Below are 18,584 nucleotides of genomic sequence, written 5' to 3' on the forward strand. Positions count from 1 at the left end.
GTATGGAACTGTTCTTATCGGAATATTTCTTCACAAAGGAGTTAAACACTCACTGGACAGTTGAGAATGGCCCCATGCGAATAGTCTTCCAAATTATATGTACAATTCTATTCCTTCCAAGTGCCGTTTGACGGAACACATGGCAGGCACGATAACGTTTCCCTTGTTACAAAGCAGTTGATGTGGCAAGCATGTAAAATAGAAGGTCAGGAGAGGAGATGACAAAGCGAGCAAAAGCATTTTAAAAACACTACATTGGTTTTGCTGTAGGGTTAGCACGGTCGTCGCCAGTGACGTAACATTATGGTTTGTTGATAGTATAGTTACCAAATCCTTGCAGGAGCAAGCAAACAATCTTAAACAAATAATTTTGATAATTAAATATAATACACAAACGTTCATTTAATCACGAGACAAAAACAGTGATCCAAATAGTCAATTAATAATTATTGAAGCATTTACAAAATTAAAAAGGCTAAAGTTTTCGAAAATTATCAGTTGATTTTCTCCAGTGCTTTGGTGAAAATCGTCAGTTCCTTCACCGATTTGATGTGAAGTTGCTCCCCAATAAGTTTATAGAAGAATTCAGGCGCCTCTGACTTAAGCGAATGCAGGAAAAGAAGTGCATTGCCATCCACATTTTTGAAATAAAACCTGTCACAAGAGGCACAAATAAAGACGTTGTACATCGTTATACACGGCGCCTGAAAATGTGTTATTTCCGAGGATAGGAAATATAAATGAGCAAACCAAAAGATCAGTTAATCAATAAACAGTGAATGTACTTTGAAATATGGATATTTCGAGTTTACTTTTTCGATTGCGAGGCCAGATTTTGCTGCCAGAAATGCTTGAAACATTATTGCAATATTTACTCGTCGCATTATTTCACGCACCCACAAAAACACGATGATTTTATTACTGCTGACTTACGGTTCTAGACCGAGGTCTTTGGCCCACTGCTGCACTTCTTCGCTCTTCATGATTTGAACAGAATGACTTGTTTGTGACTCAGATGTTTGGGGTAGAGCTTGTTCCAGTTCTTGGACTGCTTGAATGGGAAGTATTGGAGCATCCTGAAACGTAAATTAGCTTTGAATTTTGCTTTTCCCATGTTGAGCAGTGTGCCAGGCTAATATAAAGCAGAGCTTACACAACATAAAATATGGAAAGCAATTAAAAAAAATTTTTTTTTGCCAATAATCACTCACTTGCAAAATACTTATAACCTTGTTCTAAATAAAATGTTTAAATCATTAGATAAATCTTGAAATGTTTTGTTCGTGCTATAATTGTTTACCACCACTTCTTCAGCTGAACTTTTGCCGCGTTCTCCAATTTCTTTTATCAACTTGTTCATCGAATCATCGAAAGTTTTGTCATCATGAAATTTGAAATATAGTTTTGTTGCCACGATAATCCCTACACAAATAACGGTGTCAGATTGAGTTTTATGTTAAAGATAAGCAGTGTTCGTTGCAAAATACTGACAAATGTAAATTGTCACATATATAATTCCTCTTTAAAAATAAAAGGCGTCATATTAAGCTTTATGTTGAAAGTAAGAAGTGTGTTTTTCAATTTACTAACGACCGTCTTATTTGTCTGTTGAATTTTATATATTCACTCACCGAGCCATCCATTTGCATCGAAACCTTCCTGAAGTTTAAGAGGAATAATGTCTTTTTCTTTTTTAAATGCATAAGAGGCTTCTGATCTGTGTAATATAGTTGAGCTACTGATAACAACAAGTTCCCAAAATTATATATATAAGAACAAACAACATATTAAGAAAACTAAACTCACTTTTCAATATCTGTACACCAGAATATTTCGCACTGTAATTTCTAGTCGTAATAACATTCTTCTTTACAGTTACCTGCAGTTCTGACTATCCTTGTACTTTTGAGACATGCATATTAACACCACGGCTGATTGTTCAACTGCTTCTGCCATCGCTTCCAATGTGTTCCCCGTCATTTTATCTATGTCCATCCATACGTTGTAACCACTTGTTTCCAAGCAATCTTTTATCTAAAATATCAATGAAGTAATATTAACGTCATCCAGAAGCAGTCAAAATCCTAAAATGTTTGCGAAGAAGTTTTAATCGATCTTATACCGACCATATCGAACCAACCATATTTTTTTTATAAAATCAGTTTAGTTTTTGGTCATTTCATTTTGTCTCCTTTATTTTATGTTTGTTGTTTTCTATGTAAAACGTGCAAAAATTTTTCTGCAGCGATTTCTCTTTAAAAATTAACTTGTTAAAAAACTGTAGACCTAGCAATGTTTGATAGAAATGTTGCTTCTTTACCCACTGCCCTAGAATAAACGTGATACCCACACCTTTTTAATGGTGCTTTGGTTGTCCCAGTTGTAGCTGAGCATGACGTGCTTCTGTTTCGTGGTTGGTAGTGATTGTTCGACATCACGTTTATTCTTAGAAATACAAACACTTTGCTAAATTGTTTAACTTGAACATTTGCTAAAAACTTACCGAAATCAATCTTAACTCCCACAATGTGTTTCTTGCAGAACAACGGAGCTCTCTAAAAAAAATAAAATCTTACAATGTCATTTCTTTGGTTGACATTGATTTTTCTTAAAAAAAAAATTTTAGGCAACACAACCCTTTTGCTGCGCTACGTAACAACTTTGTTCCTTAATATCAATAAGTTCAATAAATATAGCTTCCCTATTCAGACTCAACAACTCCAGATGTTTGCATCCAACAATAAATTTACTCAACAAAAATGGGCACAAACACTCTGAATGACTCTGACCTTGAATCGTGACCTTCAAGTTCCCCCAGTTTCTCCATCACCTCGGTTTCACGAGTGATCATGGATTTGTTCTCTTCCACAAACGATAAAGCCCAGATGCATTTGACTGCAGTAATTTGTTCATCAAAGTTGTCTATGCGGAGAAAAGATTTTATGCAGAGACTTATTACAATACTTTTCCGTCTATAAGTCGTTTGTAAACACTTTATTCCTCACAACAGAAATACCGAAGGTTTGTTCTCATCCACAAACAATAACGCCAAGATGCATGCAACTAGTACAATGCTCATCATAGTTGTCTATTGGGAGAAAAGATGTTAGTGCTAAGAAAGGCTGCAATATTTTCCCCCTAAATTGTCGTTTCAGATTACCAAAACGTTTACTGCATATTAAGCCGCGTAATTATGCGTAATTTACCTGTGTTAATGAGTTTCTTTAAACATGGTAGTACCCCACTTTGAAGGATTTTAAAGCTGTTCTGATCGTTGTTGGCGAGTTTGGTCAAACCTAACGTTAACTCATCATCAGAAAAACCTGCGGAGCGGTGGTTGCTATTCAGCAAAGCTTCGTTTAGGGTCTAGGAAAAAAGTTGTGCTAAATATTAACCTTAATGTTGTTATTGATGCATGAAAAGAATGGTTTGGCCTGAAAAAAAAACTCTACACAGTATTATTTTTATTTAAAACATCTACTCCCCCACAAGGTATGTCCTATAAAAGTGGCTTCAGTTCATTAATTATGGACTTACCTGTAGGATGTAAGATATGATTTCATCATCAGTTACAATGAGGCCATTTCTTACTTTTTTTCTATCGTTTTCTGTGTAAGCCAAGATAAGCATACAAATTGTTGGCAGCAGCCTATCATCGTTTCCAGGGATCTAGTCGAATTTGCAACCGTAAGAAAAGGCATTTAGTGGTTTTCGTATTTGCCAACCGCTCACCTTTATTCCTTTCGTGTTCTTGGCGTACCAACTTATCAATTCATCCGCCTCCATGTGCTTAAAAAATATTTTATTGTTGCTCGATATCGAACAGTTGTACAGAAGATTTGCCGCATAGAGGACGATTCGACCTTCAGTCTGTAATATATGCACGTAATATCTCTTGCCTTTACATTATGCGCTACGGTTGGAAGTTCACAAAAATCAAATTATTGACTGAACAAATAGAACGTAAATACGATTAAATTAAATACTAAAATTAACTTATGTCCAGGCATTTGAACAGAAAAGGCTTGTATAAAATAAAATCACAATCACAATCACAATCCTTTGAAGAAGACTTGCCTCCAAATTCTGTGCAAAGCTTTCTTTGTATTTTTTTAGTAGACCAATTGCGTTTGACAGAATTCCACAAGCTGCAATCTTTTCAGATAGTTCGACACTATGATCAGCAAAGTTCAGACACACTTCCAAAAGTTTTTCAAGGTTTTCCCAGGCTTTGCTGTAATAGTGTATACAATAAAATTGACAAACATTGTGCATCTATGCTGTCACATGGTTATTATGACAAGATCACCCCACTTTATCAACCGTGAAAACAGATATTAAGTTTCTAAACAAACAATGACCCAAACAACAAGAAAGACTTGTTTAACTTTTTCAACTTGTTTTGTTCGTCTGAATAAATGTCAAAGTAGACTTTAAAAAGAACGGTTGCGCCATTTTCCGCCAGGTAATCGCCGACTTTTTGTAGAATCTTGAACACAAATTTTGGGTTTATCTGTTTCCAAATCGCAAAATCAAGGATCATAAATACTAACCTTACGCGAGCCTATGTATTTGTCTAGCATTGACCCATGGTACCAGAACAAAAGGTCAACTAGTTCTGTAGCTGACTCCCCCATGTCGTTAGATTCCTTGTCGTGTTTTAAGTCATGTATGGCTTCATTCAGATATTGTTTCAAGTAAAATAGGAAAGCTGGAAGAATAAATTATTTAGATACTTTGGTAAGAAAATTTGTTATTTCGATGGAAATAAATTAAGAAATTCAAACCAGCTGACATTTATCACTATTGTAGTTATATGTGAAGGGCAAGGTTTATTCACTCTACATTTTTGATCAACAGGTTCGGTCTCTTTTTCCATGCTCGTGGTCAACGCTTCATTAGTTTTTTTTTTTTCACCAACTTCCTCTTCAAATATGTGGACTAGAGTCAACTTACAACAAACTGGCAAGCTGAAATGTTCAGAAATCTGACAGAAACAAAGAAACACATGGATAGACAAATTTTCTTTCACAAAAAATGGGTCATTCACAGCGCTCTTATGTTTATAAGGCTAAAAAACACTTACCATAATCCCTTTTGTGTTCATGGCATACCAACTCAGCATATCAAAAACTTTCCTTTTTCGTAAAAAAATTTTGTTGTTGCTTGGTAGCGAAAGTTGGTAGAGAAATGATGCCGACATCAAGATGATTGTACCTTCCGTCTGCAAGTAAGAGATAACATCGGTCATTGCTAGAACCCTAGTTACCTTCGCTGGTTATGACAGTCAAAGGAACTTTACGAACAATGTGCGCGTTGGGTGGAACATCTTTCTTTAGGCGTTTGATTTTGACATTCAACACAGACCGGGAGAAGAACATCGAAACGCCGATGCGCTTTCACGTGTACACGACAATGGCGTAGACCCCAACTATCCATACAAGATGAGGACAGAAGAGGTCAAAAGGTGCTGGCTTGTGGCTTCAGCCTAGAGGACATTGCGGCAGAGCAAATAAAGGACGATGTCCTCTCCATTGTGTGGGATTCGTTGAAAAAAATATGCGTCCCAAATTCAAAACCATACGGCGTTATGCCCGTTAAATTTTGACAGTGATGGTTGCTGCTCTTCACTCGACTAAGTCAAAAGAGAAAAGTTTTGTGCTTGGAAACTGATTCGGGAATAGAAATCTACCATTTGTGCGACTTGGGTATCAGTTCAATTTGGTCGAATATGATATATTTTCCAAGTACGTTCGCGCTGGGCCGATTTTTTACAACGACACGAACACAAATGGGACGAAGCACTACCCGCGGTGGTTGCTGCTTCAAACGCAAACGCCCACGAAAGTACCGGGTTGCCCACATACTTTTTACAGGGCGACCACTACGACTGCCCGTAGATTTGGTTGGGGTCGGAAAAGGGAACGAGATAGAAAGAACTAAAGGAGGAAGTCGTCCGAGAAAGTCTCCGACTTCAGCGCCAACGGATGAGATGTCGGTATACGATCGGCGACAACACGGGACACCACATGCAGTCGGTGATTACGTATTGATCACGAACCCAGCAGTCTCGGTGGGAAAATGCAAAATGCTGCAGCGACCTTTCAAACGACCCTATCGCGTTGTGGAAGTGGTTGGCCCTGGCAACTATGCCATCGAGGATGTAAAAAGCAAACGGTTCACTTCAATCGGGTGAAGCCCACAACCGATACCTTCCCAGAAGAGGATGAGAGTGTGCGATCGGATCAGAAAGATGAGGTCGGAAGGGTCGGCTTACCTGCATGTGGCCACTTTTATGTACCAACAAGGAAAATCTTGCAAACCGAGCCAGCGGCCCGCTGATTGGACGACCCGTTGAATATTGACCGACCAAGGGCCTGTGCGGATACGCAGGCAAATTAAGTTTTATGTATATAATCCCAACTGGTGTGGGACAGTCTTTAGGTTTGGGGGGTGGGGGGAATGTGGTGAAATGACACATGGCACTAATGCTTTTCTTTATTGCTTTCTTTGATTGTCTGTGTTGTTTATTTAAAGCACTCTTTAGTAAATATGCGCACAACACATCGCACTATTCTTTTGTTTTTCATCGGTTTTCTGCACTCACGTTTTTTCAATTTTTCTTTCTTTCCGCACTATAATCGTTTCTATGTTTGCCACATCCCGTAACGCTCCATTGGTTCACGTGCAAGTCGTTGATTGGCCGGTACAAGGAGGGCTGCGTCTAGTCTTGAGATGGGCGTCGCGCTGGACAGTGGTTTTGATTGTGGCTAAGCGATTATTTCGTAGCAAAGGATTTATTGGTGTTTGTTGGAATTCTATTCATTTTTATCGTAGCTTTTTATATTACGTTTCATTAAAGTCAAACATCCATTTAGTGAAACTAGTCTGAGGTATTTTGGCTTTAGTGGTGAGCCGTTATTGCAGGGTCCAGGCCTTTTCTGAAATAGGGAGGCAGGGTTTGTTAGCCGAAAGAATTTCGTAACACAAGTAACCATAAAAAAAAACAATGTCCTTCACTTCGTCGTCACTTGAATGGAAAATAACTGTTCAATATTACAAAGCATTCGGCAGGGCATTAGTAATAAAATCATTTGTTTAGTGTCACAAAAATAAAAGGTGACTTGCCTCTAAATTTTCACGAAAAGTGTCTTTGTAATTTTCTAGGAATGTAAATATGCCAGACAGAATTCCACAAGCTGCCATCTTTTCAGGAAACTCATAATTAATTTGGCTGAACTCCAAACACACTTTTAAAAGGTTTTCAACATTTGTCCAGTCTTTCCTGCGATAAAACAAGTGCCACTGGGTCACCCACCTACGCACATTGTGAAACGAAACAAAAACATTAACAAACATGAAACCCAATAAAGAAAACAACATGTGAATTCTGACTCACGTTTCCAACTTGGCTTTTTCGTTCGCAAAAATGTCGAAGTAGATTTTGAAAGTATCAACAGCGCCACCTAGCGCCAGATAATCGCCGACTTTCTGCAAAATCATATCACAAAAGTAAAGTCATTACGTTGGTGATCGTTAACATGAATTTGATCAATACCAACCTTAAGCAAGATGATGTCTTTAAATTGAGCCCATTCGAGATACTTCAACAAGGCTTCAAGAAGGGTTAATGTTGACTCCCCTATGCATTTATGTCCCTTGTCAGATTCCAAGTCGCGTTTGGCTTCATCAAAATAATGTTTGAGATAAAATATGAAACCTGGTAGATGTAAAAAATCATTTCTATTTAGCAATTTACGCTTTATATCAGAGTCCAATAAAGGTTTATGTCAATTATATTCTGTCAATCAGAACGTTTACATTTTTTGTCGATTGGTTTGGTCTCATTTTCCACGTTAATGTCCAAAACATCTTCAGTTGCAACAGTTTCCTTAATTTCCCTTTCAAATGTGTGGACCAGAATAAACGTGCAACAAACTGACAAGCTGCTATCTTCACTGATCTATTAAAATAAAACGTCAATTTGGGATGCGCGTTGTTCATTAAACAGATCAACAAGGAAAGGAAACGGTATCTTTTGCTGTTCACATAGTTTGCTATTTTAAAGTGCATATGACAAGGTAAGGCCAACTTCGCGTAAAACTAAAGGTACATATTTTATTGCAGATATCGAATAGTTACACACATAGGAGAATCCACAAATTACGTTACCTCAAAAGGTCAGGAAAAGGTTTTACATCATACAAAAAGATTTTTTGGTTGTGAAGTCAAAACTTTAACTTCACATTTGTGTTGACTTTAATTTGATGATTCCAACATTTCTAATTACGAACTATATTGCGAAAAGTACATTAGTGGTTGATTGTGGTGAATTAATCATATCATTTATGACGCGAACTCGTAAGCAACGCTACTGCCGGACAAAATGTAGTACTATGACATAATAACTGTGTAGCATAACCAGTTAATTTGTTCGGCTTTTTCGGCGGTCTTTCCAACCTCAAATTGCAATTACTTATATCTTTTGCTGTGGACAAAACGACAATGCTAAACTAACGGTTTGTCTCTGTCGTGTTTTCAAAACTTCATGTATCACGTTAGCGATCATAAATATTTTAACCACAAGAACACCCTGTCCCAATAACTGTTTTATTATTACGCAACTAAATAAGACATAATAGGTCGAAACACCCCCTGTTAAATGCAACACTATACTAAACCAGTTTTACAATGTTTTCTGTTCCCACGCATAAAGCTTGCTGCCAGCCCTCGCACGAATAAAGCACCTTCTTTGACTTCACGCAACAATATCTCGCTTTCGCACGATTTCGTTCGCAACGTAATTTTGATGAGCTGTATCTCAGAAACCAGTTGCCGTATCAAGCTACTTTTTTCGGCAAAAATGTTTTAAAGTTAAGACCATCTGTTAGTTTAATTATTAATATGTTTTATTTTTCCGTGTCACATGCACTTTAAACCGTATCTTTTAAAGGTTTAAACCACATTGCTGTTGTAATAAGTTTATCAAACACTTACCATGATCCCTTTTGTGTTCATGGCGTACCAACTTAGCAAATCAACATCTTTGTCTTGGAGCATAATTTGGTTGCTGCTTAGAAAGGAAAGTTTGTTGAGAAATAAAAGCGACTCAACGACGATTTTGCCTTCCGTCTGCAAGTAAGGGATAAGCATAGGTCGTTGCCAGATCCAGGAACTCAAGTTATAAAAATATTTCACGATATAGACTATACTAATACGTCCAGTTAGTTACGATGTACCAAATAATGAGTAAATGCGCTATAGGAAGTTGCAAATACGGAAATTGTATCAAATATAAACAAGATTCTAGGAAGGAAAATTAATTAATATTATAAAGCATTTCGCGTAAGTGGTGAAATCATTTTTTTCATGAAATTGAATAAGTTTTAAAAACTAACCTCCAAATTTTGTCGAAAAGAATGCCTGTACCTTTCTAGAAAGACAAATACATTTGACGCAATTCCACAAGCTGCAATCTGTTCAGCAAATTTATCACTAACTATCTTGAACTTCAAACAAACATGAAATAGGTTTTCAACATTTTTGAAGTCTTTCCTGCAGTAAAACATTTACCCAATTTACTCTCATGTCAAAAAACTAAAAGTATTAATTTATTGCTTTACATTAATACAGTCACAAAACGTTTAAAGCTCGACAGGTCCACTTACCAACTAAAATTATAAAACGCAAGAAAATGTTAACAAACAAAACACTCGGGTGCAAAATAAGTGGAGTTAATAACTTTAAACAAAAAGCCAAAGCTAAGATGCTGTTCATCATTTTAAGTAAACGTTTCGAACCTATACTTGGTTCATCATGCATTAGTACTGATGATGAACCAAGCATAGGTTCGAAACGTTTACTAACAAATGATGAACAGCATCTTAGCTTTGGCTTTTTTGATTCAAAACATAACATTCCATAATCAAAACAACAAGTAAATTTGAAATCACTTTTCCAACATGGCTTTGTCGTCCGAATTAATATCAAAGTAGACTTTAAAGAGATGAACAGCGCCACCTTCTGTCAGAAAATCTCCAACCTCCTGTAATACCTCATAGGTTTTACACAGTATACTTACAAATAGGTTTTTGTATGAGATTATTGTCGTGTTTTTAATACTAACGTGATGCGTGCTGCTCTCCGAATCTTTTATGTCAAGTAAGATATCAATAAACGCTAAAGCCGATTCCCCCATACGGTTAGATTCCTTGTCAGATTCCAACGTGAGCTTGGCTTCGTTCATGTGTTTTGCCACTTGAGTCAAGTAATGTGTGAAGTTAAAGTTTCAATTCAGTTTCGTGAAAGAATTAAGTCTGCTTACCTTTGCTGTCCAACTTTTGAGCTTCAGAAACAGGCTCGCCGCCCTCATCCATTGTGTTCGGTAATTAACTCTTTGAACGGTTACAAAACAATTATATATACCAAATTTTGCTGAACTTCAGGTATGGAGTTCTTCGTTGATGATAATAGTTCCACAAATTAAAGAATATCTACGAGTAATGATCCTGATCAAAAGATTATTTTGTATTAGGTTTATTGGCATCGAAGCCCAGGCATTGCAGCCAATCGGGATCAGATTCTATTACCCAAAAATTCGAAGCGAGATCTGAAAATCAAGCTCCCGGTGAGGTTTTAAACTAAACATTCCAATGACTGAACTACGGGGCGTAATGCGGTCAAGTTACAGTGGTGCGCGAGAGGAGAAACTGCCTGGCGACCTTTATATATACGTAGGGAATTTCTACTACCGCAATCACACAACGTACTACCACAACTTCCGTGTTAACTTTCACTATTCAAAATTTGAATAAATTTTCCAATTATCAGCAGTCACTGTTATATCTGTGCCCAATTCCCTTTGTCTTAAATTATTTTCGGAAGAGGCGATGATCTCCCCTCAGCACACACTGTCGTCGTCTCAAATGAAACGCGCGGCTAAATAGCATGTAACCGAGCAGGTTATGACAAAAAATGCTTCTGATTTGATTTCACAACTCACAGGCGAACAACAGAATGTTCTGACTTCACTGTTTGCTCGTGGATTTATTTGAAGCTGAGCGTACAAAACCCTGTTATCTCCTTTGTGATGTGGAGAGATGGGTGAGAAAGTCCATGAATAACGTCAAACACTTTATCGTCGATGTTGCTGGGACAACCGGAAGTAGATAATCGAGTGACAAGTTGCCTAAAAGCAACATCTGAATCCAATCGTAATGTTCTAGACGAAAGCATGTCGACGCTGTACGATACGCCTGTGCCTCGTCGGAAAACTAATACCTTTTTGGCCGAAAGGTGTCGCTGTTGACGGGCAGAACAATGCCCTGAGGTTTCAGCCAAAGCAAAAGTGAAAGGTTTTGTACAGGCAGTAAAGTTGCGTCCCTCAAGAAAGTATTGGAAAAGTCTGATTGCTAAGTGAAGTGCCAGCAGCACGGTCAAATGCGCTGTACTTGATTTCAGACTTCCTCAGCTGACGGCTACAGAATGCAAGTTGCTGTTCTTGGGTTACATTGTAGAAATAGTCACTAAGACTAACCATCAACAAAAACCCAAGCGACAAATATTTTTCGGCATGTTTAGTCGAAGTCATTCCACAAATATAACCAGAACTAGTTTTCCTGCTAGTCCAGAGCTGCAGATGCACTGAATAGCCCCTACGGTTCGAAACAATGTGCACTATCTGCATCTCAGTGATTATTATGACCCTGTTTCTATGTTCATTTAACTTGCTTAAACCAAGTTATCAACATTGCCATAACATAACAGCAACTGCAGTTCCTCTCACTCATCGTTGATGTGTAGGTGTTTGTTTGGTGGGAAGTTACGTACACACGCCCACCGCGAAATAATATGATCAGCGATTCACTGGTATATTGTGATTCCTTTGCAGTTCCGGGAAGCATGGTACAAAAGGGATAGCTCATTATATACGGTCCAAAGTTTTTGCTAACGCTCATTTTGAAGTCTATTTGCCGACACTTTTTTGGTGCATATGGAATATAAACTTTCGAAAAAAACTCCCTATTTTTCGTTTTTGTTTGAAAAATTATGGAAACTGTGGTTCACATTCTAAATCACATTTAACTAAGATAAGTTTTAAGAGATTATTCACACATAGTCTGTGCTTACAACTGTCTGAACAATTTTACACATGCCTATTCATCTAAATTGCGTCCCTCAAGAAAGTATTGGAAAAGTCTAAAGTAAAGTGCCAGCAACTCACTGTCATATGCGCTGTACTTGATTTCGGACTTCCTAGCTGACGGCTAAAGAAAGCAGGTTGCTATTACAGTAATAATCTTTAAGACTTGAAGTTGTTTGGTGATATGGTGCTCCACAGTGGTTCGTTTCTATTGTTTAGTATTTAGTTATAAGAATCCAACAGATCGACGTTGACTGAAAAGCACCATATAATGGAAAATATTGCGCCACTTTAGTTTTGCAGCTAGTCCAGAACTACAAATGCACTGAATAGCCCCCGCTGATCGAAACAATGTGCTCTATCTGCAGCTCAGTGATTATTATGACCCTATTTCTATATAAATTTAACTTGCTTAAACCAAGTTATTAAAATTGACTAAACATAACTACAACTGCAGTTCTTCTCATTCATCGTTGATGTGTAGGTGTTTGTTTGGTGGGAAGTTACGTACACACGCCCACCACAATATAATATGATCAGCGATTCACTGGTATATTGTGATTCCTTTACAGTTCCGCGAAGCATAGTACAAAAGGGATAGCTTATTATATACGCTCCAAAGTTTTTGCTAACGCTCATTTTGAAGTCTATTTGCCAACGCTTTGTCCCTGGTGCATATGGAATATAAACTTTCAAAAAAAGTCCCTATTTGTCGTTTTTGTTTGACAACTGACTGTACAACTTCACACATGCTTATTAAATTTCAATGTGGGGAAGAAGACTCTATTCCTCAAACTACCCATCCTGGTGAATACTCTTCTCAAATAAGGACGCGATTCTATTTTCTTCAATTACTGAAAACAACTGAGCCTCGAAAACTTGGATAAATAACACACGTAAGTTCCAAAAGTAAGAATCCGGTAATTCTAAATGTTTAAACATTACAAGAGAATTTTACAACTGCAATCCAATCTTACAAGCTAGCACAGTACCACTTCAATAGCTGCACTGATTTAACCTTACAGGTCGAAACAGTGCGTGTACACACCCTGTCAGCAGCTTGCAAATATTATGGCTTTTTTGCACATATATTGCAATACAATGATAAAACCAACATTTTTAAATAAAATATGCAATAGTAATTTGTTGACAAACGACTTTTAAAGAAGATAGCAAAGGTTATAATTTATGCCCGTGCTCCTGCATCAATACCCAATTATGTTACCTCAATTCCTTATATGCTGCTGTGTGTGAACTTATTGACAAAACCCTTGCTAACTTTTCCATTATCTGTTGTTAAGATGTAAATTTGTACACGTCGGTTGCCAAATTAACATCTGCATTATACAAATAAATGTGAGGTGCAACAACATGCTTAACGACTTTGATACAAGTTTGATTGTTAAAAAAAAGGAACGATTTTCCTCCTTCTCTGTATACTGCTGACGTAACGAACTTTCGAATTTTTGTGGTTACTGCTTGTATGGAACTGTTCTTATCAGGAACTTTTTTCATAAAGTTAGGGAACCACGACGCAATTAACACTTATTCGACAGATGAGATTCGCCCAAGCCTACTTTTTTCAACTGTCATGCCAATGCTCAGTCTTCCAAACCTTATGTACAATTATATTCTTACCAAGTGTCATTCAAAGGGGACACAAGGCAGGTACGGTAACGTTTCTCTCGCTACAAACCAGTTGATGTGGCAATCATAGACGTAGAATACAATGCCAGGCACTAGATTTGCCAATAGGAAAATTAGTCAGAGAGGAGACGACGAAGCGAACGAACGGCATTTAAAGACACGATCGTGAGCACGGTCGTCGCTAGTGACGTAACATGGTGGCTGTTTTGCACATATTTATGATACTAATTAACAAATCTTCGCAGGAGTAGGTAGGCCAAGCAAGCAAGCAAAACTAAACAAACATGTTTGATTTGGTAACGCAATGTGTCAATACCCATGATACACAAACGTTCATTTTGTCTCGAGTTAAGTTTCTCCAATGCTTTGGTGAAAATCATCAGTTCCTTCACTGATTTGACGTGAAGTTGTTCCCCAACAAGTTTGTAGAAGAATTCAGGCGCCTCTGACTTCAGAGAACTCAAATAAAGAAGTTCATTGCCATCCACATTTTTGAAATAAGACCTGTCACAAAAGACACAAATAAAGACACTGTACATCGTTATACACAGAGCCTGGAAATGTGTTACTTTCGAGGATAGGAAGTAAAATTAAGAGAAAACCAAAAGATCAGTTAATCAATAAACAGTGAATGTTCTTTTTCGAGTTTACTTTTTCGATTGCGAGGCCAGATTTTGCGGCCAGAAAAGCATGAAACATTATTGCAATATTTACTCGTTGCATTATTTCACGCACCCACAAAAACACGATGATTTCGTTACTGCTGACTTACGGTTCTAGACCGAGGTTTTTTGCCCATTGCTGGACTTCTTCGCTCTTCATGATTTGAACAGAATGACTTGTTTGTGACACAGATGTTTGGGGTGGAGCTTCTACCTGTTCTTGGACTGCTTGTATGGGAAGTATTGGAGCATCCTGAAACGTAAATCAGCTTTGAGTTTTGCTTTTCCCATGTTCAGCAGTGTACCAGGCTAATATAAAGCAGAGCTTACACAACATAAAATATGGAAAGCAATTAATTTTTTTTTTGCCAATAATAACTCACTTGCAAAATACTTATAACCTTGTTCTCAATAAAATGTTTAAATCATTAGATAAATCTTGAAATACTTTGTTCGTGCTATAATTGTTTACCACCACATCTTCAGCTGAACTTTTGCCGCGATCTCCAATTTCTTTTATCAACTTGTTCATCGAATCATCGAAAGTTTTGTCATCATGAAATTTGAAATATAGTTGTGTTGCCACGATAATCCCTACACAAATAACGGTGTCAGATTGAGTTTTATGTTAAAGATAAGCAGTGTTCGTTGCAAAATACTGACAAATGTGAATTGTCACATATATAATTCCTCTTTAAAAATAACAAAATCAATTATCTTAAATGCTTCAAAGCAAATAAATCTAGGTATATTCATGCATCCACCCACCAAGCCATCCACTTGCATCGAAATCCTTCTCAAGTCGAAGAGGAATGATGTCTTTAGCTCTTTTAAATGCATAAGACGCTTCTGATCTGTGTAACAAGGTTGGAATATTGTAATGTTTTAAGCCAAGAAAAATAATCTTGTAAATATTCAACAAATTTGTAAAGTTGTATTGATCAGGAAAATCCAGATCTAAATAAAGTAAGCTCGCTGTTTATAATTTACATCGCAATTACTTCTTACAATATTCTTCTCTGAATTTACCTGCAGTTCTGACTATCCTTGTACTTTTGAGACATGCATATTAACACCACAGCTGATTGTTCAACTGCTTTTGCCATCGCATCCAATGTATCTCCCTTCATTTTATCTTCGTCCATCCATACGTTGTAACCATTTGATTCCAGGCGATCTTTTATCTAAAATATCAACGTGGTGAATTCAACGTCACCCAGTCCCTCAAATTTGTATAATTTTGCGAAGTTTGGTTCGATCTTACATTAACCGTTTTAAAATGATCGGTTTAGTTTAAACAGATTTACTTTTTCTCGTTTAGTTTTATGTTGGATGCTTTGTATGCAAAAGCTGCTAGTATTTTTCAAACTTCAAGACATGGTAATACGATAACTTATTAAAAAGGACTATATACCTTGCAATGTGTGATAGAAATGTTGTTTCTTTACCCACTGCCTTACCATTTTAATTGTGCTTTGGTTGTCCCAGTTGTAGCTGAGCATTACGTGCATCTGTTTCGTGGTTGGTAGTGATTGTTCGACATCATTTTTCTTAGAAATACAAAAACCTTGCTAATTTGTTTAACTCGATTATTTCGTTAAACACTTACCGGAATAAATCGTAACTCCCACAAGGTGTTTATTGCAGAACTACGGAGTTCTCTAAAAAATAAAATCTGATATTAAAATGTTTATTTTAAAGTCATTTCTTTGGTTGACATCGATTTTTAAAAAAAACAGTATTTTTAAGCATCACAACCTTTTTGTATAAAACATTCATTTTGTTATATATAACTATAGGACATGTTCCATAAAGCTTTAAATTCTATTTGAATGTGCAAATGATGCTGCGTTACGTAACAACTTCGTTACCTAATATTAACAATACTCAACAAATATGGGCACATCTGTTGATTAATTCTGACCTTGAATCGTGACCTTTGAGTTCCTCCAATTTCTTCATCACCTCGGTTTCCTTTGTGATCATGACTTTGTTCTCTTCAACAAACGATAAAGCCCAGATGCATTTGACTGTCGCAATTTGTTCATCAAAGTTGTCTTTGGGAAGAAAAGACTTTATGCAGAGACTTATTACAATACTTTTTCCACAATAAGTCGTTTGTAAATACTTTACTCCTTACAACTATAGAAATACAGAGAGTTTGTTCTCATCCACAAAAAAATAACGCCTAGATGCTCATCATAAATTTTAGTGGTAAGGGCTACAATATTTTTCCTGTAAATTGTCGTTTCGGATAACCAAAAGGTTTTCTGCATGCTAAGCCGCGTAATTATGCGTAATTTACCTGTGTTAATGAGTTTCTTTAAACTTGAGAGTACCCCACTTTGAAGGATTTTGGAGCTGTTCTGATCGTTGTTGGCGAGTTTAGTCAAACCCAACGTTAATACTTGCGCAGTAAAACCTGCGAAGCAGTGGTTGCTATCCAGCAAAGCTTCGTTCAGAATCTGAAAAAAAATAACTGGCTTAACCTAAACAAAGTATTATACACATTCAATCCGACTGTAGTGTTTACAAACTATCGAGTGTAACATGATCTCTATGTAAACAGTACGTCACGTGACTGGATAACCGCATGCTAGAGATTCTATTGAGATTCGATTGGAACGAGCAATAACGAAGTATCAAACATACATCTGCTGTTATGTCTAGCCTTTAGCACAGAACTAGACACAGGAACACTATACCGACATACCCCTAAAATATATGGCCTAAAAGTGTCTTCAGTAGATTAGGTGGAATTACCTGCAGAATGTAAGATATGATTTCATCATCAGTCACAATGACGTCATTTCTATCTTCATCATTTTTTGTGTGGGCCAAGGTAAGCATGCAAAGTGTTGGCAGCAGCCTCTCATCCATTCCAGGGATCTAGTCGAATTTGCATCCGTAAAGTAGGGCTTTCGGCGGTTTAATTTACTTTTTCTGTGCAGAATATCAACCACTTACTTTTATTCCTTTGGTGTTCTTGGCGTACCAACTTATCAATTCAACCGCTTTTATGCGCTTAAAAAATATTTTGTTGTTACTTGATATCGAACAGTTGTACAGAAGATTTTCTGCATTGAAGATGATTTGACCTTCAGTCTGTAAAGTATATATTATATTTCTTGCCTTTACATTACGGTTTAAAGTTTACAAAAGATCAACCTATTGCCTGAATAAATAGAGCGTAGACACAATTAAGTTTTTGGATAGGAAAAGCATGTATTCGCTACACATGTTGTGACAATAACTTCTGTCGTTCGTTGTGTTCATGTTAAAATCCATAAAATCCCAGTGACAATCATTTGAAGAAGACTTACCTCCAAATTCTGTGAAAAGCTTTCCTTATATTTTTCCAATAGACCAATCATGTTTGACAAAATTCCACAAGCTGCAATCTTTTCAGATAGTTGGACACTTTCACAAGTGAAGTTCGAACAAACAGACAAAACATTATTCAAATTTTTGCAGGCTTTGCTGTAATATTAAACGCATAACGTTGATAAAAAAATACATTATGAGAGTTGTGTGCATCAATGCTGCCGCAAGGTCGTCATGATAAGATCAACCACCAAACTTCAGCAACCGTAAAAACACAATTTAAAGTAACCAAATAAAACAATAAACCCAAACAACAAATGCGTCCTGTCTAACTTTTCCAACTTGGTGTTTTCGTCTGAATAAATGTCAATGTAGTGCTTAAAAAGATCGGCCCCATAATTTTCTGCCAGATAATCGCCAACATTATGCAGAATCTTAAACACAAATGATAAGTTTATATTATCGAAATCGCAACAACAGCTTTACAAATACTGACTAAACGAAAACTTTTTGCATCTTGAATCCACGTGCTGTACCGCAACAGAAGTTCGACTAATTTTGTAGCTGACTCCAACATGTCGTAAGCATTCTTACCGCATTCCAATTCCCGTTTGGCCTCATTCAGATATTGTTTCAGGAAAAATAAGAAAGCTAGGAAAACAAATTGTTTATATATTTTGACATGAAGAGTTACAATGTTATTTTGCTGAATGAAATGAAGAAATCCGAATCAATAGGAATCAATCAGTTTAACTATTGTTGTTAAATGTGAATGTCAAGGATAATGCACACTACATTTTTTATTAGCA

The 18,584-nt window shown here is 36.8% G+C and overlaps 2 protein-coding genes across 2 annotated transcripts; both read right to left on the minus strand.

The window, feature by feature from the left end:
• Positions 1 to 193: 193 nt before the first annotated feature.
• Positions 194 to 18,396, minus strand: LOC145888651 (uncharacterized). Its single transcript, XM_082979488.1, has 14 exons — positions 18,370 to 18,396; positions 18,109 to 18,209; positions 17,775 to 17,931; positions 3,733 to 3,870; positions 3,538 to 3,669; positions 3,207 to 3,366; positions 2,790 to 2,922; positions 2,504 to 2,555; positions 2,353 to 2,445; positions 1,880 to 2,034; positions 1,632 to 1,717; positions 1,301 to 1,422; positions 934 to 1,076; positions 194 to 654 (listed from the first exon to the last, which is right to left on the minus strand). Exons 1-14 carry the CDS (start codon positions 18,394 to 18,396, stop codon positions 495 to 497), a joined length of 1,659 nt encoding a protein of 552 aa, XP_082835614.1. The 3' UTR covers positions 194 to 494.
• On the minus strand, positions 3,997 to 10,376 carry LOC145912759 (uncharacterized). Its single transcript, XM_083000347.1, has 14 exons — positions 10,325 to 10,376; positions 10,127 to 10,257; positions 9,954 to 10,045; positions 9,399 to 9,555; positions 8,998 to 9,132; positions 7,822 to 7,963; positions 7,563 to 7,720; positions 7,400 to 7,491; positions 7,129 to 7,285; positions 5,087 to 5,224; positions 4,846 to 4,987; positions 4,554 to 4,711; positions 4,389 to 4,489; positions 3,997 to 4,234 (listed from the first exon to the last, which is right to left on the minus strand). The coding sequence occupies exons 1-14, from the start codon at positions 10,374 to 10,376 to the stop codon at positions 3,997 to 3,999; spliced, it is 1,893 nt and encodes a 630-aa protein (XP_082856473.1).
• Positions 18,397 to 18,584: the final 188 nt, after the last annotated feature.

This window comes from Ascidia mentula, chromosome 1, assembly GCF_947561715.1.
Source record: "Ascidia mentula chromosome 1, kaAscMent1.1, whole genome shotgun sequence".
NCBI classification, from domain to species: Eukaryota; Metazoa; Chordata; class Ascidiacea; order Phlebobranchia; family Ascidiidae; genus Ascidia; species Ascidia mentula.

What these genes read in the sequence shown, in the direction of transcription:
- LOC145912759 (XM_083000347.1), bottom strand. Translation starts at nt 10,376, where the DNA reads ATGGATGAGGGCGGCGAGCCTGTTTCTGAAGCTCAAAAGTTGGACAGC. An exon ending in TCAAAAGTTGGACAGCAAAG is followed by an intron (nt 10,258 to 10,324) that starts GTAAGCAGACTT and finishes ACTTGACTCAAG; the next exon opens with TGGCAAAACACATGAACGAA. An exon ending in GAAAAAGCCAAGTTGGAAAC is followed by an intron (nt 7,286 to 7,399) that starts GTGAGTCAGAAT and finishes GTTTTATCGCAG; the next exon opens with GAAAGACTGGACAAATGTTG.
- LOC145888651 (XM_082979488.1), bottom strand. Translation starts at nt 18,396, where the DNA reads ATGAGGCCAAACGGGAATTGGAATGCG. An exon ending in AAAGAAACTCATTAACACAG is followed by an intron (nt 2,923 to 3,206) that starts GTAAATTACGCA and finishes TTCTCCGCATAG; the next exon opens with ACAACTTTGATGAACAAATT. An exon ending in CGATGCAAATGGATGGCTCG is followed by an intron (nt 1,423 to 1,631) that starts GTGAGTGAATAT and finishes TTATTTGTGTAG; the next exon opens with GGATTATCGTGGCAACAAAA.